The 21,344-nt window shown below is 47.7% G+C and overlaps 1 protein-coding gene across 1 annotated transcript; it reads right to left on the bottom strand.

The window, feature by feature from the left end:
• Positions 1 to 1,424: 1,424 nt before the first annotated feature.
• On the bottom strand, positions 1,425 to 19,401 carry RAMAC (RNA guanine-7 methyltransferase activating subunit). Its single transcript, XM_038767177.1, has 4 exons — positions 19,347 to 19,401; positions 12,730 to 12,790; positions 4,604 to 4,783; positions 1,425 to 2,575 (listed from the first exon to the last, which is right to left on the bottom strand). The coding sequence occupies exons 3-4, from the start codon at positions 4,771 to 4,773 to the stop codon at positions 2,347 to 2,349; spliced, it is 399 nt and encodes a 132-aa protein (XP_038623105.1). The 5' UTR covers positions 4,774 to 4,783; positions 12,730 to 12,790; positions 19,347 to 19,401; the 3' UTR covers positions 1,425 to 2,346.
• Positions 19,402 to 21,344: the final 1,943 nt, after the last annotated feature.

Here is a 21,344-nt window from a genome sequence, read left to right as displayed (position 1 = left end):
CAGTGGGCTCACAGTCTAAAAGGGGGAGACAATACCATCATCATCATCTCCTCCTGCCTGATGTACTCGGGGTCTGGACCACCCGAGCCAATGGGCAGGGCAAAGGGGCGACTTTTAAAGCCGTCTGTACCCCAGAACGGGCACCTTGCTGCCCCCCATATTTGTAGCTCTGAGGACCAGGGACTCACACCATGGGACTGAGGCAGAGGTGAGCCTTGGGCTACAGTTTCATCCCCTTAGTGCTAGCAGAACCAGCCAGGTAATGATGATAATAATGATGGTATTTGTTAGGCACTTACTATGTGCCAGGCACTGTAATAATAATAATGATGGCATTTATTAAGCGCTTACTATGTGCAAAGCACTGTTCTATGCGCTGGCGAGCTTACAAGGTGATCAGGTTGTTCCATGGGGGTGCTCAGTCTTAATCCCCATTTTACAGATGAGGTAACAGGCACAGAGAAGAAGAATAATAGTAATGATGGTATTTGTTAAGCACTTACTATGTGCAAAGCACTAACTGTGCGACTACTGTATTTAAAGAGAACAGTCTATGCTACTGGGTAGATGAATAAAATGAGTAACGTAAAATAGATCTGAGTTATCATTGCTACAAAAATAGAGGACAAGCCCAAATCCTGAATTAAATTTTACATACTAGAAGGAAGGTCAGAACATACAACAGTTCTAAGCACTGGGGGGATACAGGGTGATGAGGTTGACCCACGGGGGGCTCCCAGTCTTAATCCCCATTTTACAGATGAGGGAACTGAGGCCCAGAGAAGTTAAGTGACTTGCCTAAAGCCACACAGCTGACAATTGGCAGTGCAGGGATTTGAACCCCTGACCTCTGACTCCCAAGCCCGGGCTCTTTCCACTGAGCCACGCTGCTTCTCTGTATCTTGTATCTGCCCCATTGCTGTACCAAGTGGTGGGGCAGACACAAGCCGGTCACGTTGAAATACAGTCCGTGTCCCACGGGGAACACACAGTCTTCATCCCCATTGGACAGATTGAGGAAACTGAGGCCCAGAGAAGTGAAGTGACTTACCCAAGGTCACACAGGAGCAGACAAACAAAGCCAGGATGAGAACCCAGGTCCTTCTGACGCCCGGGCCCGGGCCAAAAATCAAATCCCGGGCATTGGAGCTGCTGCTGGACAGCACTGGCGGTGAGAGGGTGAGGAAGAAACGAAATGGAAAGAAGGTGGGGGGAAGTAGGAGTGAAGGGGGAAGAAATGTGGAGGGGAGAGTGGTTAGAGTCTTCAGGAGCACTCCTGGAGGGAAGCATGGAGGAGTACAAGAGAAAGGAAGGGGGCAGTGGCAGGTACAAGGGGAAGACCAACGCAAGAAATCCTCATCAGTCTGAGGGCCCTGAAACGTGCTTCACGGGAACGGAGAAAACAGGACCGTCGGAAACAACTCGTGCGACTACTGTGTTTATTGAAAGAGAACAGTCTATGCTACTGGGTAGATGAATAAAATGAGTAACGTAAAATAGATCTAAGTTATCATCGCTACAAAAATAGAGGACAAGCCAAAATACTGAATTAAATTTTACATACTAGAAGGAAGAAGGTCAGAACATACAACAGAGGCTGAGATAGAACTTGTACGGCATTACATCTAACTTTGATCCCCTCTGTAGCAGGCTTTTGTCATTTTGAAGTTAGCAGGAAGTCTTGTGTTCTTAGAAGAAAATGCCCCCAGACCCTCCATGTCCTATGCCAAAGAAACAGATCAGAACCCACGAAGAAACACTTAAATCTCCATCACTAAACAACCCAGCATCCGGATTTCACATCTTCATCCTGGCTAGCCCTAATTGATTCTTGGGAAGGTGGAATGTCGGCAGGCAGCAGGAGCTACCGTTTCCGGAGCCGGAACCGAGCGGAGGGCGGTAGGTCCGGATTACCTGTGGCTACCCGGGTTAAACGTCGGACGGGATGGCTGCGGAAACCCGCTGAAATGTGAGAAAATCACCGCCGCCCCAAATCTGAGGGGCGGTGGGGGGAGAGCCGACCCTCTCCCCCGGTTCCTACCCGGTCGCGGCCGCCTGTGACTCGCACCTGGTGACGAAGTGGATGTGGAAAGAAAACAAACCCTCCCCCAAAAGGTAAAAGCCCCCGTGGGGAGTTGCCCGACGGCGATGGCCCGGAGGGGGAGGTTGGACGGTCCGGTCCGGCCGCCGGACGTGTTCCCCGCCCCCTCGCACCTGTCCCGGCCACCCCGGGTTGAGCTGCCCACCCCCCACCCCCAACCAAGACTATGTACAGAACAGGAAAAACCAACAGAAGACGCCCACAAGCTTTGCCGCGGCGGAGGAGACGCTGGGCGGCCGGCGGTGTTAGTAGTAGCCGTAGGGGTGCCGCTGGTTGTAGCCGTAGTGGCCGTACTGGTGGGGGTGGGGGTGGGGGTGGGGATGGGGGTGGGGGTGGGGGTGGTAGTAGGGTTCCTGCCTGTGGTGCTGCTGGTAGTTGTTGCCCCAGGGCCTGCCCTGCCACTGGTTCGGTCGATTGTCACTGGCCCAGCCGCGCCTGTTGTCCCGACCGCGGAACGGTCGGTTTTCCGGCAACCTAGGACGAAAGGACACGGGCGATGACGTCGGCCTCTCCTTTCCTCTCCTCCCACTCCCTTCCGCGTCCCCCTGACTCGCTCCCTTTACTCATCCCCCCGGGCCCCAGCTCCCCAGCACTTTCCGTCCACGGCTGCCATTTCTTTCCCTTAACGCCTGTCTCCCCGTTTAGACCGGAAGCTCACTGGGGGTAGGAGGACGGGCCTGTTGTGTTGTGCTCTCCCAAGCCCTTGGTACCGTGTTCTGCATCCAGTAAGCACTGAATAAATACAACACTGAACTCCTTTAATCAATCAATCGTACGTATCGAGCGCTTACTGAGCACAGAGCACCGTACTAAGCACAACACGACGTAACAGACGCATTCCCAGATGAAAAACATTCAATTTGAGCACTAGGCTGAAGCCGGTTTCTCAGAAAAATCAATTACTTTTTCGACAGTAGATTATTCATATCTACCCACAGTTATTCCTATCTTTCCCAAGAGTCATCGAAAAAAACAAACTTTGGATGGAATTCAAGAACAGATTTACTTGTAACATATCTTGACCCGAATCGATCATCTTTGAGTAATAATAATTAACAATGGTATTTATTAAGTGCCGATTATGTATCAGTCATGTTTTAAGCATTGAAGTACATATCTATTCTATTTTGTTAATATGTTTTGTTTTGTTGTCTGTCTCCCCCTTCTAGACTGAGAGACCACTGTTGGGTAGGGAGCGTCTCTAAATGTTGCCAACTTGGACTTCCCAAGCGCTTAGTACAGTGCTCTGCACACAGTAAGCGCTCAATACGACTGATTGATTACCAAGTAATCAGGCTGGGCACAGTCCCTGTCCCTCATGGGGCTTGCAATTTAAGCAGAGAATGAGTATGACCCATCGCTTAGAACAGTGCTTGAAACATAGTAAGCACTTAAAAACTATTAAAAAAATTTGAGCCTAGAAATGACCCTGTGTATATTTACTAACAGATAAAACAAACACAGACCAACTAGGCGGCACACCAGGAGTGCAGAGAAAAAAAAACCCATGATGAAAAATGGTTTGGTGGCAAAACCACAATCCCTTCTTTTAACAGAGGAGGGAACTAAAGCCCAGAGAAGAAAGTGACTTGCCCAAGGTCACTCAGTAAGCAAGGGGTGGAGCAACAGGATTAGAATCCAGGTCCTCGCTCCCTCCGCCAGTTTAGGCCGATTTCTGAAGTTAAGACTCGGATAGTAAAAGTCCATCAAAAGCATGGCTTGGTGGCTACAGCCCGGGCTTGGGAGTCGGAAGGTCCTGGGTTCTAATCCTAGCTCCTCCACTTGTGTGCTGTGTGACCTCGGGCAAGTCACTTCACTTCATCTGGAAAAACCCGTGAGCCCCATGTGGGACCGGGACAGTTCCCAACCAGATTAGCTTGCTTAGAACAGGGTTTGGCAACAATAAACGCTTAACAAATACCATTTAAAAAATATTATTATTATTCCTGGGCAGGGTTTGGCAATAATAGGCGCTTAACAAATACCATTTAAAAAATATTATTCCTGGGCACCTGTGTGTGGAGAACCAGACAAGACAAACTGATTACTGAGCAGCGTGGCTCAGTGGCAAGAGCCCGGGCTTTGGAGTCAGAGGTCGCGGGTTCAAATCCCGGCTCCGCCAATTGTCAGCTGTGTGACTTTGGGCAAGTCACTTCACTTCTCTGTGCCTCAGTTACCTCATCTGGAAAATGGGGATGAAGACTGTGAGCCCCCCATGGGACAACCTGGTCACCTTGTAACCTCCCCAGCGCTTAGAACAGTGCTTTGCACATAGTAAGCGCTTAATAAATACCATTATTATTATTATTATTATTACGAGGTGCCTGGATGAGCAAACGTCTGAAATGACTTTACTTCCCAAGTTAGTCATCACTTATTGAAGTGGACACATGGTTGTAGTGTACTCTCCGAAGCGCTTACTACAGTGCTCTGCACACAGTAAGCGCTCAATAAATATGACTGACTGAACAAAAAGAAATGCAGGGTGGGGGGAGGTATTACCGGTTGCCTCTGGGCCTTTGGTTCCCGCCGGCTCTGCTGTTCCACTCTTCAATTATAGGAGGCGATTCCGCTGGGCGTTTCAAGTATTCTTGATACTCTGTATCTTCTTCGGAGAACCGGTTGGCAAACATCTCCTCGTAATTGGAGAGGGCATCGGGGGTGTCAGTCATCCTGAAAAAGCTTTGAGGCACGAGGGCAAACGGAATCATCTTCGAGCAGAGATACCTTTTTAACAATGAGTCAGTGGCCCGACGATGAAGCGTTTGCTATTTTCAAATGAAACCAGGGCTGGCGACCCAACTGCGTGACTAACAGTCGTACTGATTGACTAGTTGGATATTATTCTTATTCCCTCTTTCTAGTCCCCAACGTCTCTCCCTAATATATTTGGTAAAAGCTTACTACGTGCCAGGCACCGTACTGAGCGCTGGGGTGGATGCAAGCTAATCAAGTTGGACCCAATCCGTCCCGCATGGGGCTCAGTCTTCACCCCCATTTTACAGATGAAGGAACTGAGGCCCAGAAGTGAAGTGACCTGCCCAAGGTCATGGAGCGGGCAGGCGGCGGAACCGGGATTATAGACTACCTCACATTCCAGGCTCCTCGGGGGGGACAGAGGGAACGACAGGTAGGGTCACTAGGATCCTTGACCGAGTGGGATCATGGCTTGTTTCCGATACAGTTTCCAAATTTCCATTCCTCCTCCAGGGATCTGTGTGGGGTCAGAAACATTTCTAACGTGTCTCTGCTCCTCAAGTCTATCAGTCAATCGTATTTATTGAGCACTTACTATGTGCAGAATGCTGTACTAAGCACTTGGAAGACAATATAACAGAATTAGCAGACGTACCCTGCCTATAACAAGCTAAAAGTGTCCATTATGAGCCCAAGCGCTTACTACAGTGCACTGCACACAGTAAGTGCTCAATACGATTGAATGAATCAGTAATTTAAGAGATGTACATAAGTGTCCATTAATAATAATAATAATAATGATAATAATAATTGGCATTTGTTAAGCGCTTACTATGTGCAAAGCACTGTTCTAAGCGCTGGGGGGGATACAGGGTGATCAGGTTGTCCCACGTGGGGCTCACAGTCTTAATCCCCATTTTACAGATGAGGGAACTGAGGCCCAGAGAAGTTAAGTGACTTGCCCAAGATCACACAGCAGGTATGTGGCGGAGTCGGGATTCCAACCCATGACCTCTGACTCCAAAGCCCGTACTCTTTTCACTGAGCCACGCTGCTTCTCTACCAGCCTTCCCGTCTCACAAGCCCGCAACCTTGGTGTCATCCTCGACTCTGCTCTCTCGTTCACCCCTCACATCCAATCCGTCACCAAAACCTGCCGGTCTCAGCTCCGCAACATCGCCAAGATCCGCCCTTTCCTCTCCATCCAAACCGCTACCCTGCTGGTTCAATCTCTCATCCTATCCCGACTGGATGACTGCATCAGCCTCCCCTCTGATCTCCCATCCTCCTGTCTCTCCCCGCTTCAGTCTATACTTCATGCCACTGCCTGAATCATCTTTGTGCAGAAACACTCTGGGCATGTTACTCCCCTCCTCAAAAATCTCCAGTGGCTACCAGTCAACCTATGCAACAAGCAAAAACTCCTCACCCTGGGCTTCAAGGCTGTCCATCCCCTCGCCCCCTCCTACCTCACCTCCCTTCTCTCCTTCTCCAGCCCAGCCCGCACCCTCTGCTCCTCTGCCGCTAATCTCCTCACTGTTAGGCCTCGTTCTCGCCTGTCCCACCGTCGACCCCCAGCCCCCGTCCTCCCCCCGGCCCGGAATGCCCTCCCTCCGCACATCCGCCAAACCATCTCTCTTCCTCCCTTCAAAGCCCTACTGAGAGCTCACCTCCTCCAGGAGGCCCTCCCACACTGAACCCCCTCCTTCCTCTCTCCCTCCCCTTCCCCCCGGCCCTACCTCCTTCCCCTCCCCACAGCACCTGTACATACGCTTGTACAGATTTATCACTCTATTTTACTTGTACGTATTTACTATTCTATTTATTTTATTTTGTTACTGTTTTGTTCTCTGTCTCCCCCTTCTAGACTGTGAGCCCGCTGTTGGGCAGGGACCGTCTCTAGATGTTGCCAACTTGTACTTCCCAAGCGCTCAGTACAGTGCTCTGCACACAGTAAGCACTCAATAAATATGACTGAATGAATAAGTGCTGAGGGATGGGGCGAAAATCCAATGCTCAAAAGTCCCAGATGAGAAGGGCATGGGTTCTTATCCCGGCTCCGCCACTTGTCTGCCGTGTGACCTCAGGCAAGTCCCTCACTTCTCTGGGCCACAGACGGATTTTACCGTCCTCTAGGCTGTAAGCACGCTATGTGTGGGGAAACACGTCAGCTAACTCTGCTCCCATGCGCTCAGTACGGTGCTCTGCACATGGTAAGCGCTCAATAAATACCATGGGGATTGACTGATTGAACTGCACAGCTACTGACACTAAACTCTTCTTGCAAGGGCTATATTTAGACTGGCTTCAGCTGGGCATCTGAATAGTCATTTTCCTGGCAGGGATGGGCACCATTCTGTACGAGGAAACCACAAGGACACAATGTACTGCCCGCCCCCCTCTCCCCCACTTTTTTTTTTTAAAAACAGGCTTTGTTAAGCACATACTATGTATCTGGCACTGTACTGAAGTGCCGAAATGGACACAAGCCCATCAGGTTAGACACAGTCTCTGTTCCACACGGGACTCATGGCCCGTGATCGACGTGCACTGCCCATAAACTTTCCTTACAGTTTCAAATCTACTATAGGCCCTGAAGTTAGAAAGATCTGGGTTCTAATCCTGGCTCTGCCACAAGTCTGCTTGTGTGACCTCGGGCACCTCGGGGCCTCAGTTCCCTCATCTGTAAAATGGGGATTAAGAGTGTGAACCCCATGTGGGACGGGGGCTGTGTCCAACCTGATTAACCTTTATCACCCCAGTGCTCGAAACGGTGCTTAGTACATAGAAAGTGCTTAACGTACCATTATTATTGGAATGGCAGTTGGGTGCAACTTTAAAAACCTAGCACTGCTGGACTTTTGCATTCTCTAGGTGAGAGTGTGACACTGTCGTTCATTCAATCATATTTATTGAGGGCTTACTTTGTGCGGGCACTGTACTAAGCACTTGGGAGAGTATAATATGACAATAAACATACACAGTCCCTCCCCACAACGAGCTTACAGTCCTGGGTGTGACCAATTTCCGGGGAAAAACCAAACTAGTTTCTACCTCCAACAAGAGGCAAAATAAATTTGGGGGAGAACTGCAATATACGATCCGTACTTTCTTACCCAATCAAAAATTTATTTTAGGCCTTAAGGACAGAATATCCGTTACGTATGGTTAAACTGGCACACAAAATGGTAATCTTGGATCTCTTGGAAATTTGAGAGTCCCCGGATACTTGAGCCTGACTCCAACGGTAATTACAAACCCATGTGCACGTACAATACGTGGCCTGGTGGAAAGAGCCCGGGCGTCAGAAGGATCTGGGTTCTAATCTCCGCTCGGCCACTCGTCTGCTGTGTGACCTTGAGCAAGCCACTTCTCCTCTCTGGGCCTCCGTTCCCTCATCTGGAAAACGGGGTTTAAGACTGCGCCCAACCCAATGTGCTCGCATCTACCCCTTAGTACAGTGTCCGGCACATAGTAAGGGCCTAACTTAGGCCACTAAGGTCAAAACCAATGCCCCGAGGGAACGGGGCAGAAATCGAGCAATGGGTTCCAGCTTCCTCTGTCTGACCATGGAACTGCCCCCCATCCGCTAGCCTGGGGTCCCCAAAAGGTTTGGGGGTGGCTTCTCTGGGTGGGCCGCCTGCCGGTTTCCAAACTCCCTTGACTCCGTTCTGCTGTCCTTCTCCCAAGCGCTCAGTAAAGTGCTCCGCATGAAAGAGCCCGGGCTTTGGAGTCGGAGGTAATGGGTTCGAATCCCGGCTCCGCCACATGTCCGCTGTGTGACCTTGGGCAAGTCACTTAACTTCTCTGAGCCTCAGTTACCTCATCTGTCAAATGGGGATTAAGACTGGGAGCCCCACATGGGACAACTTGATCACCTGGTATCCACCCCCAGCGCTTAGAACAGTGCTCTGCACATAGTAAGCGCTTAACAAATGCCATTATGTGTTGCCGACTTGTACTTCCCAAGCGCTTAGTGCAGTGCTCTGCACACAGTAGGTGCTCAATAAATACAATTGAATGAATGAATGAATCTCCAAACTAGCTCTCTTCCTCCCTTCAAAGCCCTACTGAGAGCTCACCTCCTCCAGGAGGCCTTCCCACACTGAGCCCCCCTTTTCCTCTCCTCCTTCCCCTCCCCACAGCACCTGTATATATGTTTGTACTGACTTATCACTCTATTTATTTTACTTGTACATATTTACTATTCTATTTCTTTTGTTAATGATGTGCATTTATTTAGCTTTAATTCGATTTGTTCTGACGACTTGACACCTGTCCACATGTTTTGTTTTGTTGTCTGTCTCTCCCTTCTACACCATAAGCCCGTTGTTGGGTAGGGACTGTCTCTATATGTTGCCAACTCGTACTTCCCAAGCGCTTAGTACAGTGCTCTGCACACAGTAAGCACTCAATGAATACGATTGAATGAATGAATGAATAGTAAGCACTCAGAAAATACAATTGATTGAGGGGCTATTCATGGCAACAATTGTGCTACGTGAGGTGGTGGCACTGGCCTGGCCCCTTTCCCAAAGGGGGTAGCCGACTCATTAAGCATAGGTCATTCGTACCTGTCAGTCATTTAATCGTATTTACTGAGCTCTTACTGTGTGCAAAGCACTATACTAAGTGCTTGGGAGGGTACAATGTAACAGAGGAGGAGAGATCAATCAATTAATCAGTGGTGTTTATCGAGCACTGCACTAAGCGCTTGGGAGACCATGCTATAACAATGAACAGACACATTCCTGCCCACAACAGGCTTACAGTCTAGAGGGAACTGAGGCACGGAGAAGTCATTCGTAGCTACTGAGCGCTCACCGTGTGTGAGTTTATAATAAAGAGGGGGAGAGGTCAATCAATCAATGGTATTTATCGAGGATTTACCTTTTAGACTGTGAGCCCACTGTTGGGTAGGGACCGTCTCTATATGTTGCCAACTTGTACTTCCCAAGTGCTTAGTACAGTGCTCTGCACACAGTAAGCGCTCAATAAATACAATTGATGATGATGATGATGTACAGAGCACTGTACCATGCACTTGGGACACGTCTATACAGTGATATAACAGACATATTCCCCACTCACAATGAGTTTAGAGCCTAGAGGGATGACTGGAATACACAGGCAGGGGCCTTAGGATAATAATCCCTGAACCTGATCGCACAAGGCCGTTGTGGAGAACAAATTAAAATCACTCAGGTAAGGTGTTTTGGCAATAAAAGCAGCGAACAGAAACAGAGAAGCAGCAGGGCCAGTGGCTACAGCCCGGGGCCGTGAGTCTCAAGGACCTGGGTTCTAATCCCAGCTCTGCCACTCGTCCGTTGTGTGACCTTGGGCAAGTCATTTCAATCTTCTGGGCTTCAGTTACCTCATCTGGAAAATGGGGATTAAGACTGTGAGCCCCACGTGGGACAACCCACCTTGTAGTAATAATAATAATGATGATGGTATTTATTAAGCACTTACTAGGTGCCAAGCACTGCTGTAAGCACTGGGGTAGATACAAGGCAATCAGGTTGTCCCACATGGGGCTCACAGTCTTAATCCCCATTTGACAGATAAAGTAACTGAGGCATAGAACAGTTAAGTGATTTGCCCAAAGTCACACAGCTGACAAGTGGCCGAGGCGGCATTAGAACCCACTACCTCTGACTCCCAAGCCCGGGCTCTTTCCACTAAGCCATGCTGCTTCTCAACCCCAGGAGTTTAGAACAGTGCTTGGCAGATAGTAAGCACTTAAATAATAATAATAATAATAATAATAATAATAATAATAACAACAATAATGTTGGCATTTGTTAAGCGCTTACTATGTGCAGAGCACTGTTCTAAGCACTGAATACCATCTAAGCTAAGCACTTAAATACCATCATTATTATTACCCAAGCACTTAGTAAAGTGCCTGGTACACGGTAAGCACTTAACATTTCATAAGAAAGAAAACAAGGTCAAGATTTTTGCAGTTCAGGATACAGAAGTCTCCTCCATAAAGTTAGCAGTCTAAATCCTAAAGAAATTAATATTTTTTTTAAAAGTAGCTCAAAGGAAAGTAAGGTCACTGGTAAACAATGTAAAAAAAATTTCATTCATCATTTAGAAAAACATTTTTTTACAGGAGGCTTTTTATTCCGCATTCCAGAATTTCTAATTTTTTTCAATAAGAAAAACCTGAAGTCTATGGGTGGGGGCAGGGAGGGAATCTTCCTTGAATTTTCCCATCTGGGAGCTGAGTTAACCTTAGATGGAGAATGGGGACTAAGTTAACATTTTTATTTTAACCCTCAATTGAAATCTGTCTTCTAGAAATAGTAGAGCGAGGTTAAGGGGTGCTCAGGGGCAAAATGCCATCAAATCCTTCATCTCCAAATTCACCGTGTTAAATTTAGCCCCAATAGGGATTAGAAATCTCAACTGTGGGGGAAAAAAAACAACTCAGTAGCCCACACAGATGACAAAAATCACCAAATTAGCAGAATGCCCCACCAATTAGCTGTATCTGCTCTTTTATAGAGGATAGGGTTCCTGCTTAACAGTTTCGAAGGAGGTGAGCGAGTAAACTTATTCCCAGCAATGGCATATTTTTCTTCTCAATTGGTCCCACGGTTAGAGCCTGGGAATCAGGACCTGGGTTCTAATTCCAGCCCCCCCCCCCACAATTTGCCTGCTGTGCGACCCTGGGCGAGCCATTTCGCTTTCTCTGTGCCTCAGTTCCCTCATCTGCAAAATGGTGTTTACAACCGTGGGATATGGACTGTGTGTCCAACCCGATTACCTTGTATCTACCCCAGTGCTTGGAACAGTGCTTTACGCTTAGTAATCACTTAATACCGTTATTATCACCTACCCCAGTGCTTTGTGTAGTGCGCCTGACTCATAGTAAGAGCTTAGCACCTAAAAAAAAAAGCCCCTAAAAACAAACAAAAAAAGTAAACCCTACCTCACCAATGCTGCTTTTCTTCTCAATTAGTAAAATTACCGTTTTACAATGAGTGAAGCACTCAATTAAGCATCGGGAAGAATATAATGAAGGGGTTGGAGGGACGAATGACAGGATGAAATCAGCAATTCAAAACAAACAGCTCACAAAGCCACCTGATAATTAATTGTGGCATTTACTGGGCACTTAATACATTCTGAGCAATGTACTAAGCGCTGGGATAGGTAGACACCGAACAAATGGGTTGGCCACCCCATCCCTGACCCAAGCTGGTTTTCAGGAGACAATGAGAAGCAGCATGGCGTAGTGATGATGATGATGATGACGGTATTTATTAGGCGCTTACTATGTGCAAAGCACTGTTCTAAGCGCTGGGGAGGTAACAAGGTGATCAGGTTGTCCCATCAGGGGCTCACAGTCTTAATCCCCATTTTACAGATGAGGTAACTGAGGCACAGAGAAGTTAAGTGACTTGCCCAAAGTCACACAGCTGACAACTGGCGGAGCCAGGATTTGAACCCATGACCTCTGACTCCAAAGCCCAAGCTCTTTCCACTGAGAGCCCTGGCCTGGGAGTCAGAAGGTCATGGGTTCTAATCCCAGTTTGGCCACTTGTCTGCTGCGTGACCTTGGGTAAGTCACTTCACTTCTCTGGGCCTCATTCATTCATCATTCAGAAAAACATTTTTTACAGGAGGCTTTTTATTCCGCATTCCAGAATTTCTAATTTTTTCAATAAGAAAAAAAAATTGCAGTCACCTCATCTGTAAAATGGGGATTGAGACCGTGAGCCCTACAGGGGACAGGGACTGTGTCCAACCTGATTTGCTCGTATCAACCCCAGCGCTTAGTACAGTGCCTGGCACATAGTTAAGCACTTAACAAATACCATCATTATCCAGCGCTTAGAAAAGTGCTTGGCACACAGTAGGCGCTTAACAAATGCCATCATCGTTATTGTTATTATTAATGCTCTTGTTTGGCCTACCTCACAGGGGGTCGGTGGGTTGAAGTTCGCTTAGCTTCTATTTACCGGACACGGGACAGTCCTAATAGGAAACAAACAGCAATTAATCATTAGCTCTCCCCCCGGCTGTTAAATTAAATCAGGCCAATTTAATTATCTATATCCATAATTTACTTATTTATATTAATGTCTACCTCCTCCTCTAGACTGTAAACTTGTCGTGAGCAGGGAATGTGTCTGTTATATGTCTCCTAAGAGCTTAGTATAGTAAGTACTCAAATACTAAGCGCTTACTATACCCACAGCACTATACTAAGCACGGCGAAGAGTAAAATTTGTAAGCTTGCTATGGGCAGGGAATGTGCCCATTTATTGTTGTGCTGTTCTCTCCCAAGCGCTTAGTACGGTGCTCTGCACACAGTAAGCGCTTAATAAATATGACTGAATGAATACTAAGTGCTTGGAAGCATACACAATCCAATAAAATTAGCAGATGGGTTTTCTGCCCACACAAGTTTACAGCTCAGAGGGGCAGGGAATGAGTCATTTTACTGTTATATTGTATTCATTCAGTTGTATTTATTGAGGATTTACCAGTTACAGAGCATCATCATCATCAATCGTATTTATTGAGCGCTTACTATGTGCAGAGCACTGTACTAAGCACTTGGGAAGTACAAATTGGCAACATATAGAGACAGTCCCTACCCAACAGTGGGCTCACAGTCTAAAACGGGGAGACAGAGAACTGTACTAAACACCCACAAAGAGCTTACACTCTGCAGGGGGGCACCAAGGAGACAAACATCAATAATAATAGTAATAATAACAATAATTATGACATGTGTTAAGCGCTTACTATATGCCAAGCACTGCCCTAAGCACTGGGGTAGACACAAAGGTAATCAGGTTGTCCCGCATGGGGCTCACAGTCTTAATCCCCATTTTACAGATGAGGTAACTGAGGCACAGGCAAGTGGCTCACCCAAGGTCACACAGCGGGCAAGTGCGATTAGAACCCAAGACCTCTGACTCCCAAACCCGTGCTCTTGCCACTGTCGCGCTGCTTTCTCTAATACTACAAATATTCATTCATTCAGTAATATTTACTGAGAGCTTACTGTGTGCAGAGCACTGTACTAAGCGCTTGGGGGAGAGGCAGCGTGGCTTAGAGGAAAGAGCCCGGGTTTGGGAGTCGGAGGTTGTAGGTTCTAATCCCCACTCCGCCACTGATCAGCTGTGTGGCTTTGGGCAAGTCACTTCACTTCTCTGTGCCTCAGTGACCTCCTCTCTAAAATGGGGATTGAGACTGTGAGCCCCACGTGGGACAACCTCATTACCTTGGATCTACCCCAGCGCTTAGAACAGTGTCATCTTTATCATTATTATTATTATTCTCTGGTCCCCCATCTGTAAAATGGGGATGAAGTCTGGAAGCCCCACGTGGGGAAACCTGTTCACCTGGTACCCCCCCCCTCCCCAGCGATTAGAACAGTGCTTAGCACATAGTAAGCACTTAATACCATAATTATTATTATTATAAAATGGGGATGAAGACTGGGAGCCCCATGTGGGGCAACCTGATTATGTTGTATCCCCCCCAGCGCTTAGAACAGTGCTTGGCACATAGTAAGCGCTAAACAAATACCATTATTATTATTATTATTATCAATCAATCAATCAATCGTATTTATTGAGCGCTTACTATGTGCAGAGAACTGTACTAAGCACTTGGGAAGCACAAATTGGCAACATCTAGAGACAGTCCCTACCCAACAGTGGGCTCACAGTCTAAAAGGGGGAGACAGAGAACAAAACCAAACATACTAACAAAATAAAATAAATAGAATAGATAGGTACAAGTAAAATAAATACATAAATAAATAGAGTAATAAATATATTATAAAATATATTATTATATATTATATTTTATATATTATATATATTATTATATTATATATTTAATATATTATTATATATTATTATAAATATATTATAAAACGGGGATTAAGACCATGAGCCCCACATGGGAGAATCTGATCGCCTTGTATCCCCACCAGCGCTTAGAACAGTGCTTGGCACATAGTGAGCGCCTAACAAATACGATAATTATTATTATTATTATAAAATGGGGATTAAACCTAAGACCCATTTGGGACAACCTGATTACCTTGTATCCCCTCCCAGCGCTTGACACATAGTGAGCGCTTAACAAATGCAGTCGTTATTACAATACAGCAACAGCGATGATCCCTGCCCACAACGAGCTCACAGTGCAAGCGCTTAGTCCAGTGCTCTGCACGCAGTAAGCGCTCAAGAAGTACAAGCGAATGAATGAATGGAGGGGGAAGACAATCATAATAATTATAATTATTAATAGTAAGAAATAAGTAAAGGAGGGGTTGAAAGGGCGGCAAGCTGGGACTTTGCCTCAGGTCAAAGGTCAGCCTCCGGGCCCGGGGTGAGCTGAGCGGGGGAGGGAAAAGTCAGAAGTTTGGGCAAGTCACTTCTCTGGGCCTCAGTGACCTCCTCTGTAAAATGGGGATTAAGACTGTGAGCCCCACGTGGGACAACCTGATTACCTTGTGTCCCCCCTCCAGCAGTGCTTGGCACGTAGTAAGCGCGTAATTATAATAAGCATGGTATTTGCTAAGCACTTAATATAATAATAATAATAATGATGGCATTTATTAAGCGCTTACTATACGCAAAGCACTGTTCTGAAGCGGCGGGGAGGTTGCACGGTGATTGGGTTGTCCCACTGCGGGGCTCACAGTCTTAATCCCCATTTTACAGAGGAGGTCACTGAGGCCCAGAGAAGAGAAGTGACTTGCCCAAAGTCACACAGAGCCCACTGTTGGGTAGGGACTGTCTCTATGTGTTGCCAACTTGTACTTCCCAAGCGCTTAGTACAGTGCTCTGCACACAGTAAGCGCTCAAGAAATATGATTGATTGACAAGTGGTGGAGCCGGGATTTGAACCCATGACCCCTGACTCCAAAGCCCGGGCACTTTTCCACTGAGCCACGGCATGTAGGAAGTGCTTAATAATAATAATAATGGTGTTTGTTAAGCACTTACTATGTGCCAAACACTGGGGGAAGGGGGTACCAGGTGAACAGGTTGCCCCAGTCTTCATCCCCATTTTACAGATGAGGGACCAGAGAATAATAATAATAATAATAATGATGGCATTTGCTAAGTGCTTACTATGTGCCAAGCACTGTTCTAAGCGCTAGGGTAGATACAAGGTGATCAGGTTGCCCCACGCGGGGCTCACAGCCTTCACCCCCATTTTACAGATGAGGGAACTGAGGCCCAGAGAAGCGACTTGCCCTAAATCACCCAGCTGACTAGTGGCGGAGGCAGGATTAGAACTCATCACAACCTCAGACTCCCCAGCCCGGGCTCTTGCCACTGAGCCACGCTGCTTCGCTTAGAGAAGCAGCGTGGCCCAGTGGAAAGAGCCCGGGCTTTGGAGTCCGAGGCCATGGGTTCAAATCCTGACCCTGCCCCTTGTCAGCTGGGTGACTTTGGGCAAGTCACTTCGCTTCTCTGTGCCTCAGTTCCCTCATCTGTAAAATGGGGATTAAGACTGTGAGCCCCCCGTGGGACAACCTGATCACCTTGTATCCTCCCCAGTGCTTACAACAGTGCTTAGCACATAGTAAGGGCTTGAGTAATTGAGAGGCAGCGTGGCTTAGAGGAAAGAGCCCGGGCTTGGGAGTCGGAGGTCATGGGTTCAAATCCCAGCTCCGCCACTTGTCAGCTGGGCGACTTTGGGCAAGTCACTTCTCTGTGCCTCAGTTTCCTCATCTGGAAAATAGGGGTGAAATCTGTGAGCCCCCCGTGGGACAACCTGATCACCCTGTAACCTCCCCAATGCTTAGAACAGTGCTTGGCACATAGTAAGCGCTTAATAAATACCATTATTATTATTATTATCTGTGCCTCAGTTCCCTCATCTGTAAAATGGGAATAAAGACTGTGAGCCCCACGTGGGATAGCCTGATCACCTTGTAACCTCCCCAGGGCTTAGAACAGTGCTTTGCACATAGTAAGCGCTTAATAAATACCATCATTATTATTATTCTCTGTGCCTCAGTTCCCTCATGAGAATGAAGACTGTGAGCCTGACGTGGGACAGCCTGATCACCTTTTATCTATCGTAGCGCTTAGAACAGTGCTTGGCACATAGTAAGTGCTTAATAAAATACCATCATCTTTATTATTATCACCTGGGCCTCAGTTCCCTCAGCTGCAAAATGGGGATGAAGACTGTGAGCCCCACGTGGGACAACCTTGTAATCTCCCCAGTGTTTAGAACAGTGCTTGGCACATAGTAAATGCTTACTACATACCATCACTATTATTATCTGGGCCTCAGTTCCCTCATCTGTAAAATGGAGATGAAGACTGTGGGCCCCACACGTGGGACAACCTCATCACCTTGTATCGATCCCAGCGCTTAGAACAGTGCTTGGCACATAGTAAGCACTTAATTAATACCATCATCATTGTTATTATCATCTGGGCCTCAGTTCCCTCATCTGCAAAACGGGGATGAAGACTGTGAGCCCCACGTGGGACAACCTTGTAATCTCCCCAGCGTTTAGAGCAGTGATTGGCACACAATAAGCGCTTACTACATACCATCCTTATTATTATCTGGGACTCATTTCCCTCATCTATAAAACGGGGATGAAGACTGTGGGCCCCACACGTGGGACAGCCTCATCACCTTGTATCGATCCTAGCGCTCAGAACAGTGCTTGGCACATAGTAAGCACTTAATACCATCATCATTATTATGATCATCCGGGCCTCAGTTCCCTCATCTGCAAAATGGGGATGAAGACTGTGAGCCCCACGTGGGACCACCTTGTAATCTCCCCAGCGTTTAGAGCAGTGATTGGCACACAACAAGCGCTTACTACATACCATCCTTATTATTATCTGGGCCTCAGTTCCCTCCTCTGCAAAATGGGGATGAAGACTGTGGGCCCCACACGTGGGGCCGCCTCATCACCTCGTATCGATCCTAGCGCTTAGAACAGTGCTTGGCACATAGTAAGCGCTTAATTAATACCATCATCATTATTATCATCATCGAGGCCTCAGTTCCCTCAGCTGCAAAATGGGGATGAAGACTGTGGGCCCCACACGTGGGACCGCCTCATCACCTTGTATCGATCCCGGCGCTTAGAACAGTGCTTGGCACATAGTAAGCACTTAATACCATCGTTATTATTATCATCATCCAGGCCTCAGTTCCCTCATCTGCAAAATGGGGACGAAGACTGTGAGCCCCACGTGGGACAACCTTGTAATCTCCCCAGCGTTTAGCGCAGTGATTGGCACGCAATAAGCGCTTACTACATACCATCCTTAGTATTATCTGGGCCTCAGTTCCCTCATCTGTAAAATGGGGATGAAGACTGTGGGACAACCTCATCACCTTGTATCGATCCCTGCGCTTGAAACAGTGCTTGGCACATAGTAAGCGCTTAATACCACCATCATTATTATTATCATCTGGGCCTCAGTTCCCTCATCTGCAAAATGGAAGACTGTGGGCCCCACACGTGGGGCCACCTCATCACCCTGTATCGATCCCGGCGCTTAGGACAGTGCTTGGCACATAGTAAGCGCTTAACAAATACCATCATCATTATTATTATCATCCAGGCCTCAGTTCCCTCATCTGCAAAACGGGGATGAAGACTGTGAGCCCCACGTGGGACAACCTTGTCATCTCCCCAGCGTTTAGAGCAGTGATTGGCACACAACAAGCGCTTACTACATACCATCCTTAGTATTATCTGGGCCTCAGTTCCCTCCTCTGCAAAATGGGGATGAAGACTGTGGGCCCCACAGGTGGGACCGCCTCATCACCTTGTATCTATTCTAGCGCTTAGAACAGTGCTTGGCACATAGTAAGCGCTTAATTAATACCGTCATCATTATTATGATCATCTAGGCCTCAGTTCCCTCATCTGCAAAATGAGAATGAAGACTGTGGGCCCCACGTGGGACAACCTTGTCATCTCCCCAGCGTTTAGAGCAGTGATTGGCAAACAACAAGCGCTTACTACATACCATCCTTATTATCTGGGCCTCAGTTTCCCTCATCTGTAAAATGGGGATGAAGGCTGTGGGACAACCTCATCACCTCGTATCGATCCCAGCGCTTAGAACAGTGCTTGGCACATAGTAAGCGCTTAATAAACACCATCATCATTATTATTACCAACTGGGCCTCAGTTCCCTCCTCTGTAAAATGGGGATGAAGACTGTGGGCCCCACACGTGGGGCCGCCTCATCGCCCTGTATCGATCCTAGCGCTTAGAACAGTGCTTGGCACATAATAAGCGCTTACCAAATAATCATTATTATTATTACTATTAACAAATGCGATGATGATGATGGTGGGGCGGGGGGGGGGGGATTATTTGTCTGTTTCTCCTCAGGCGGGTGCGGCCTGGTGCGCCTTTCCCGCGCATTTCCCGCCTTTCCCGCGCATTTCCTCAGCCTCCTTCCCGGGCTTCCCGTCCGTCAGTCCGTCCATCGGTCGGTCGGTCGGTCGGTCGGTCAGTCGGTCCGTCCATCGGTCGGTCGGTCGGCCCCGGCCGCCTCACCTCGTCAGGGCGTCGCGCTCCGCCCGAGGCCTAACGGCTCGCTCTCCCTCCCGGAAGTGACGTGCGCCCTAACGGCTTCCCTCCCGGAAGTGACGTGCGACCCAACGGCTTTCCCTCCCGGAAGTGACGTGCGCCCCAACGGCCCCTCTACAGGAAGTGACGTAGGGCCGACAGGCGCGCTCCCTCCCGGAAGTGACGTAGACGGGGGGAAAAGAAGAGGGGAGGGCCGCTTCCGGCGGGCTGAGGCGGCGCGAGGCACTTCCGCTCGGCCTCTTCCGGTTTGGGCGCAACCCCGCCCGAGGGGGGGGCGGGGCCTCTAGGAGGAACAATAATAATAATAATGGCATTTGTTAAGGGCTTACTATGTGCAAAGCACTGTTCTAAGCGCTGGGGGGGATACAATGTGATCAAGTTGTCCCACGTGGGGCTCCCAGTCTAAATCCCCCTTTTTACAGATGAGGGAACTGAGGCTCAGAGAAGTTAAGTGACTTGCCCAAGGTCACACAGCAGACTTGGGGTGTAGGCGGGATTCGAACCCATGACCTCCGACTCCAAAGCCCCGGCTCTTTCCACCGAGCCACATCATCATCATCGCTTAGTCCAGTGCTCTGCACATAGGAAGCGCTCAATAAATACGATTGATTGATTGATTGATTGATCATCATCAATCGTATTTATTGAGCGCTTACTATGTGCAGAGCACTGGACTAAGCGCTTGGGAAGTGCAAGTTGGCAACATATAGAGACAGTCCCTGCCCAACAGTGGGCTCACAGTCTAAAAGGGGGAGTCGGAGAACAAAACCGAACATACTAACAAAATAAAATAAATAGAATAGATAGGTACAAGTAAAATAAATAAATAGAGTAATAAATATGCACAAACATATATACATATATACAGGCGCTGTGGGGAAGGGAAGGAGGTAAGGGGGGATGGAGAGGGGGACGAGGGGGAGAGGAAGGAAGGGGAGCAGTCTGGGAAGGCCTCCTGGAGGAGGTGAGCTCTCAGCAGGGCCTTATAATAATAATATTAGACCGTGAGCCCGTTGTTGGGTAGGGACCGTCTCTATATGTTTTTTTTTTAATGGCATTTATTAAGCGCTTACTATGTGCAAAGCACTGTTCTAAGCGCTGTAAATGGGGATGAAGACTGTGAGCCCCACGTGGGACAACTTGATCACACTGTATCCCCCCCCAGTGCTTAGAACAGTGCTTTGCACATAGTAAGCGCTTAACAAATGCCATCATTATTATTATTATAAGCGGCAGAGGCGGGATTTGAACCTGTGACCTCTGACTCCAAAGCCCGGGCTCTTTTCCACTGAGCCACGCTGCTTCCCTAATATGTTGCCACCTTGTGAGCCCACTGTTGGGTAGGGGCTGTCTCTATATGTTGCCAACTTGGACTTCCCAAGCGCTTAGTACAGTGCTCTGCAATCAATCAATCAATCGTATTTATTGAGTGCTTACCCTGGGCAGAGCACTGTACTAAGCGCTTGGGAAGTACAAGTTGGCAACATATAGAGACGGTCCCTACCCAACAGTGGGCTCACATATTAGACCGTGTGCTTCCCAGGCGCTTAGTACAGTTCCCTGCACACGGGAAGTGCTCAATAAATACGATTGAATGAATTAATGAATAATAATAACAGTGGTATTTGTTAAGCGCTTACTATATGCTGTACTTCCCAAGCGCATAGTACAGTGCTCCGCACACAGGAAGCGCTCAATAAATACGATTGATTGATTGGACTTCCCAAGCGCTTCGCCCAGTGCTCTGCACACAGGAAGCGCTCAATAAATACGATTGAATGAATGAATAATAATAATAATGGTATTTGTTAAGCGCTTACTATATGCTGTACTTCCCATGCGCTTAGTACAGTGCTCCGCACACAGGAAGCGCTCAATAAATACGATGGAATGAATGAATGAATAATAATAATAATAATGGTATTCGTTAAGCGCTTACTATATGCTGTACTTCCCATACGCTTA

Source organism: Tachyglossus aculeatus, chromosome 26 (genome assembly GCF_015852505.1).
Source record: "Tachyglossus aculeatus isolate mTacAcu1 chromosome 26, mTacAcu1.pri, whole genome shotgun sequence".
Classification (NCBI taxonomy): domain Eukaryota; kingdom Metazoa; phylum Chordata; class Mammalia; order Monotremata; family Tachyglossidae; genus Tachyglossus; species Tachyglossus aculeatus.
This window is presented reverse-complemented; position numbering and strand designations above follow the sequence as displayed.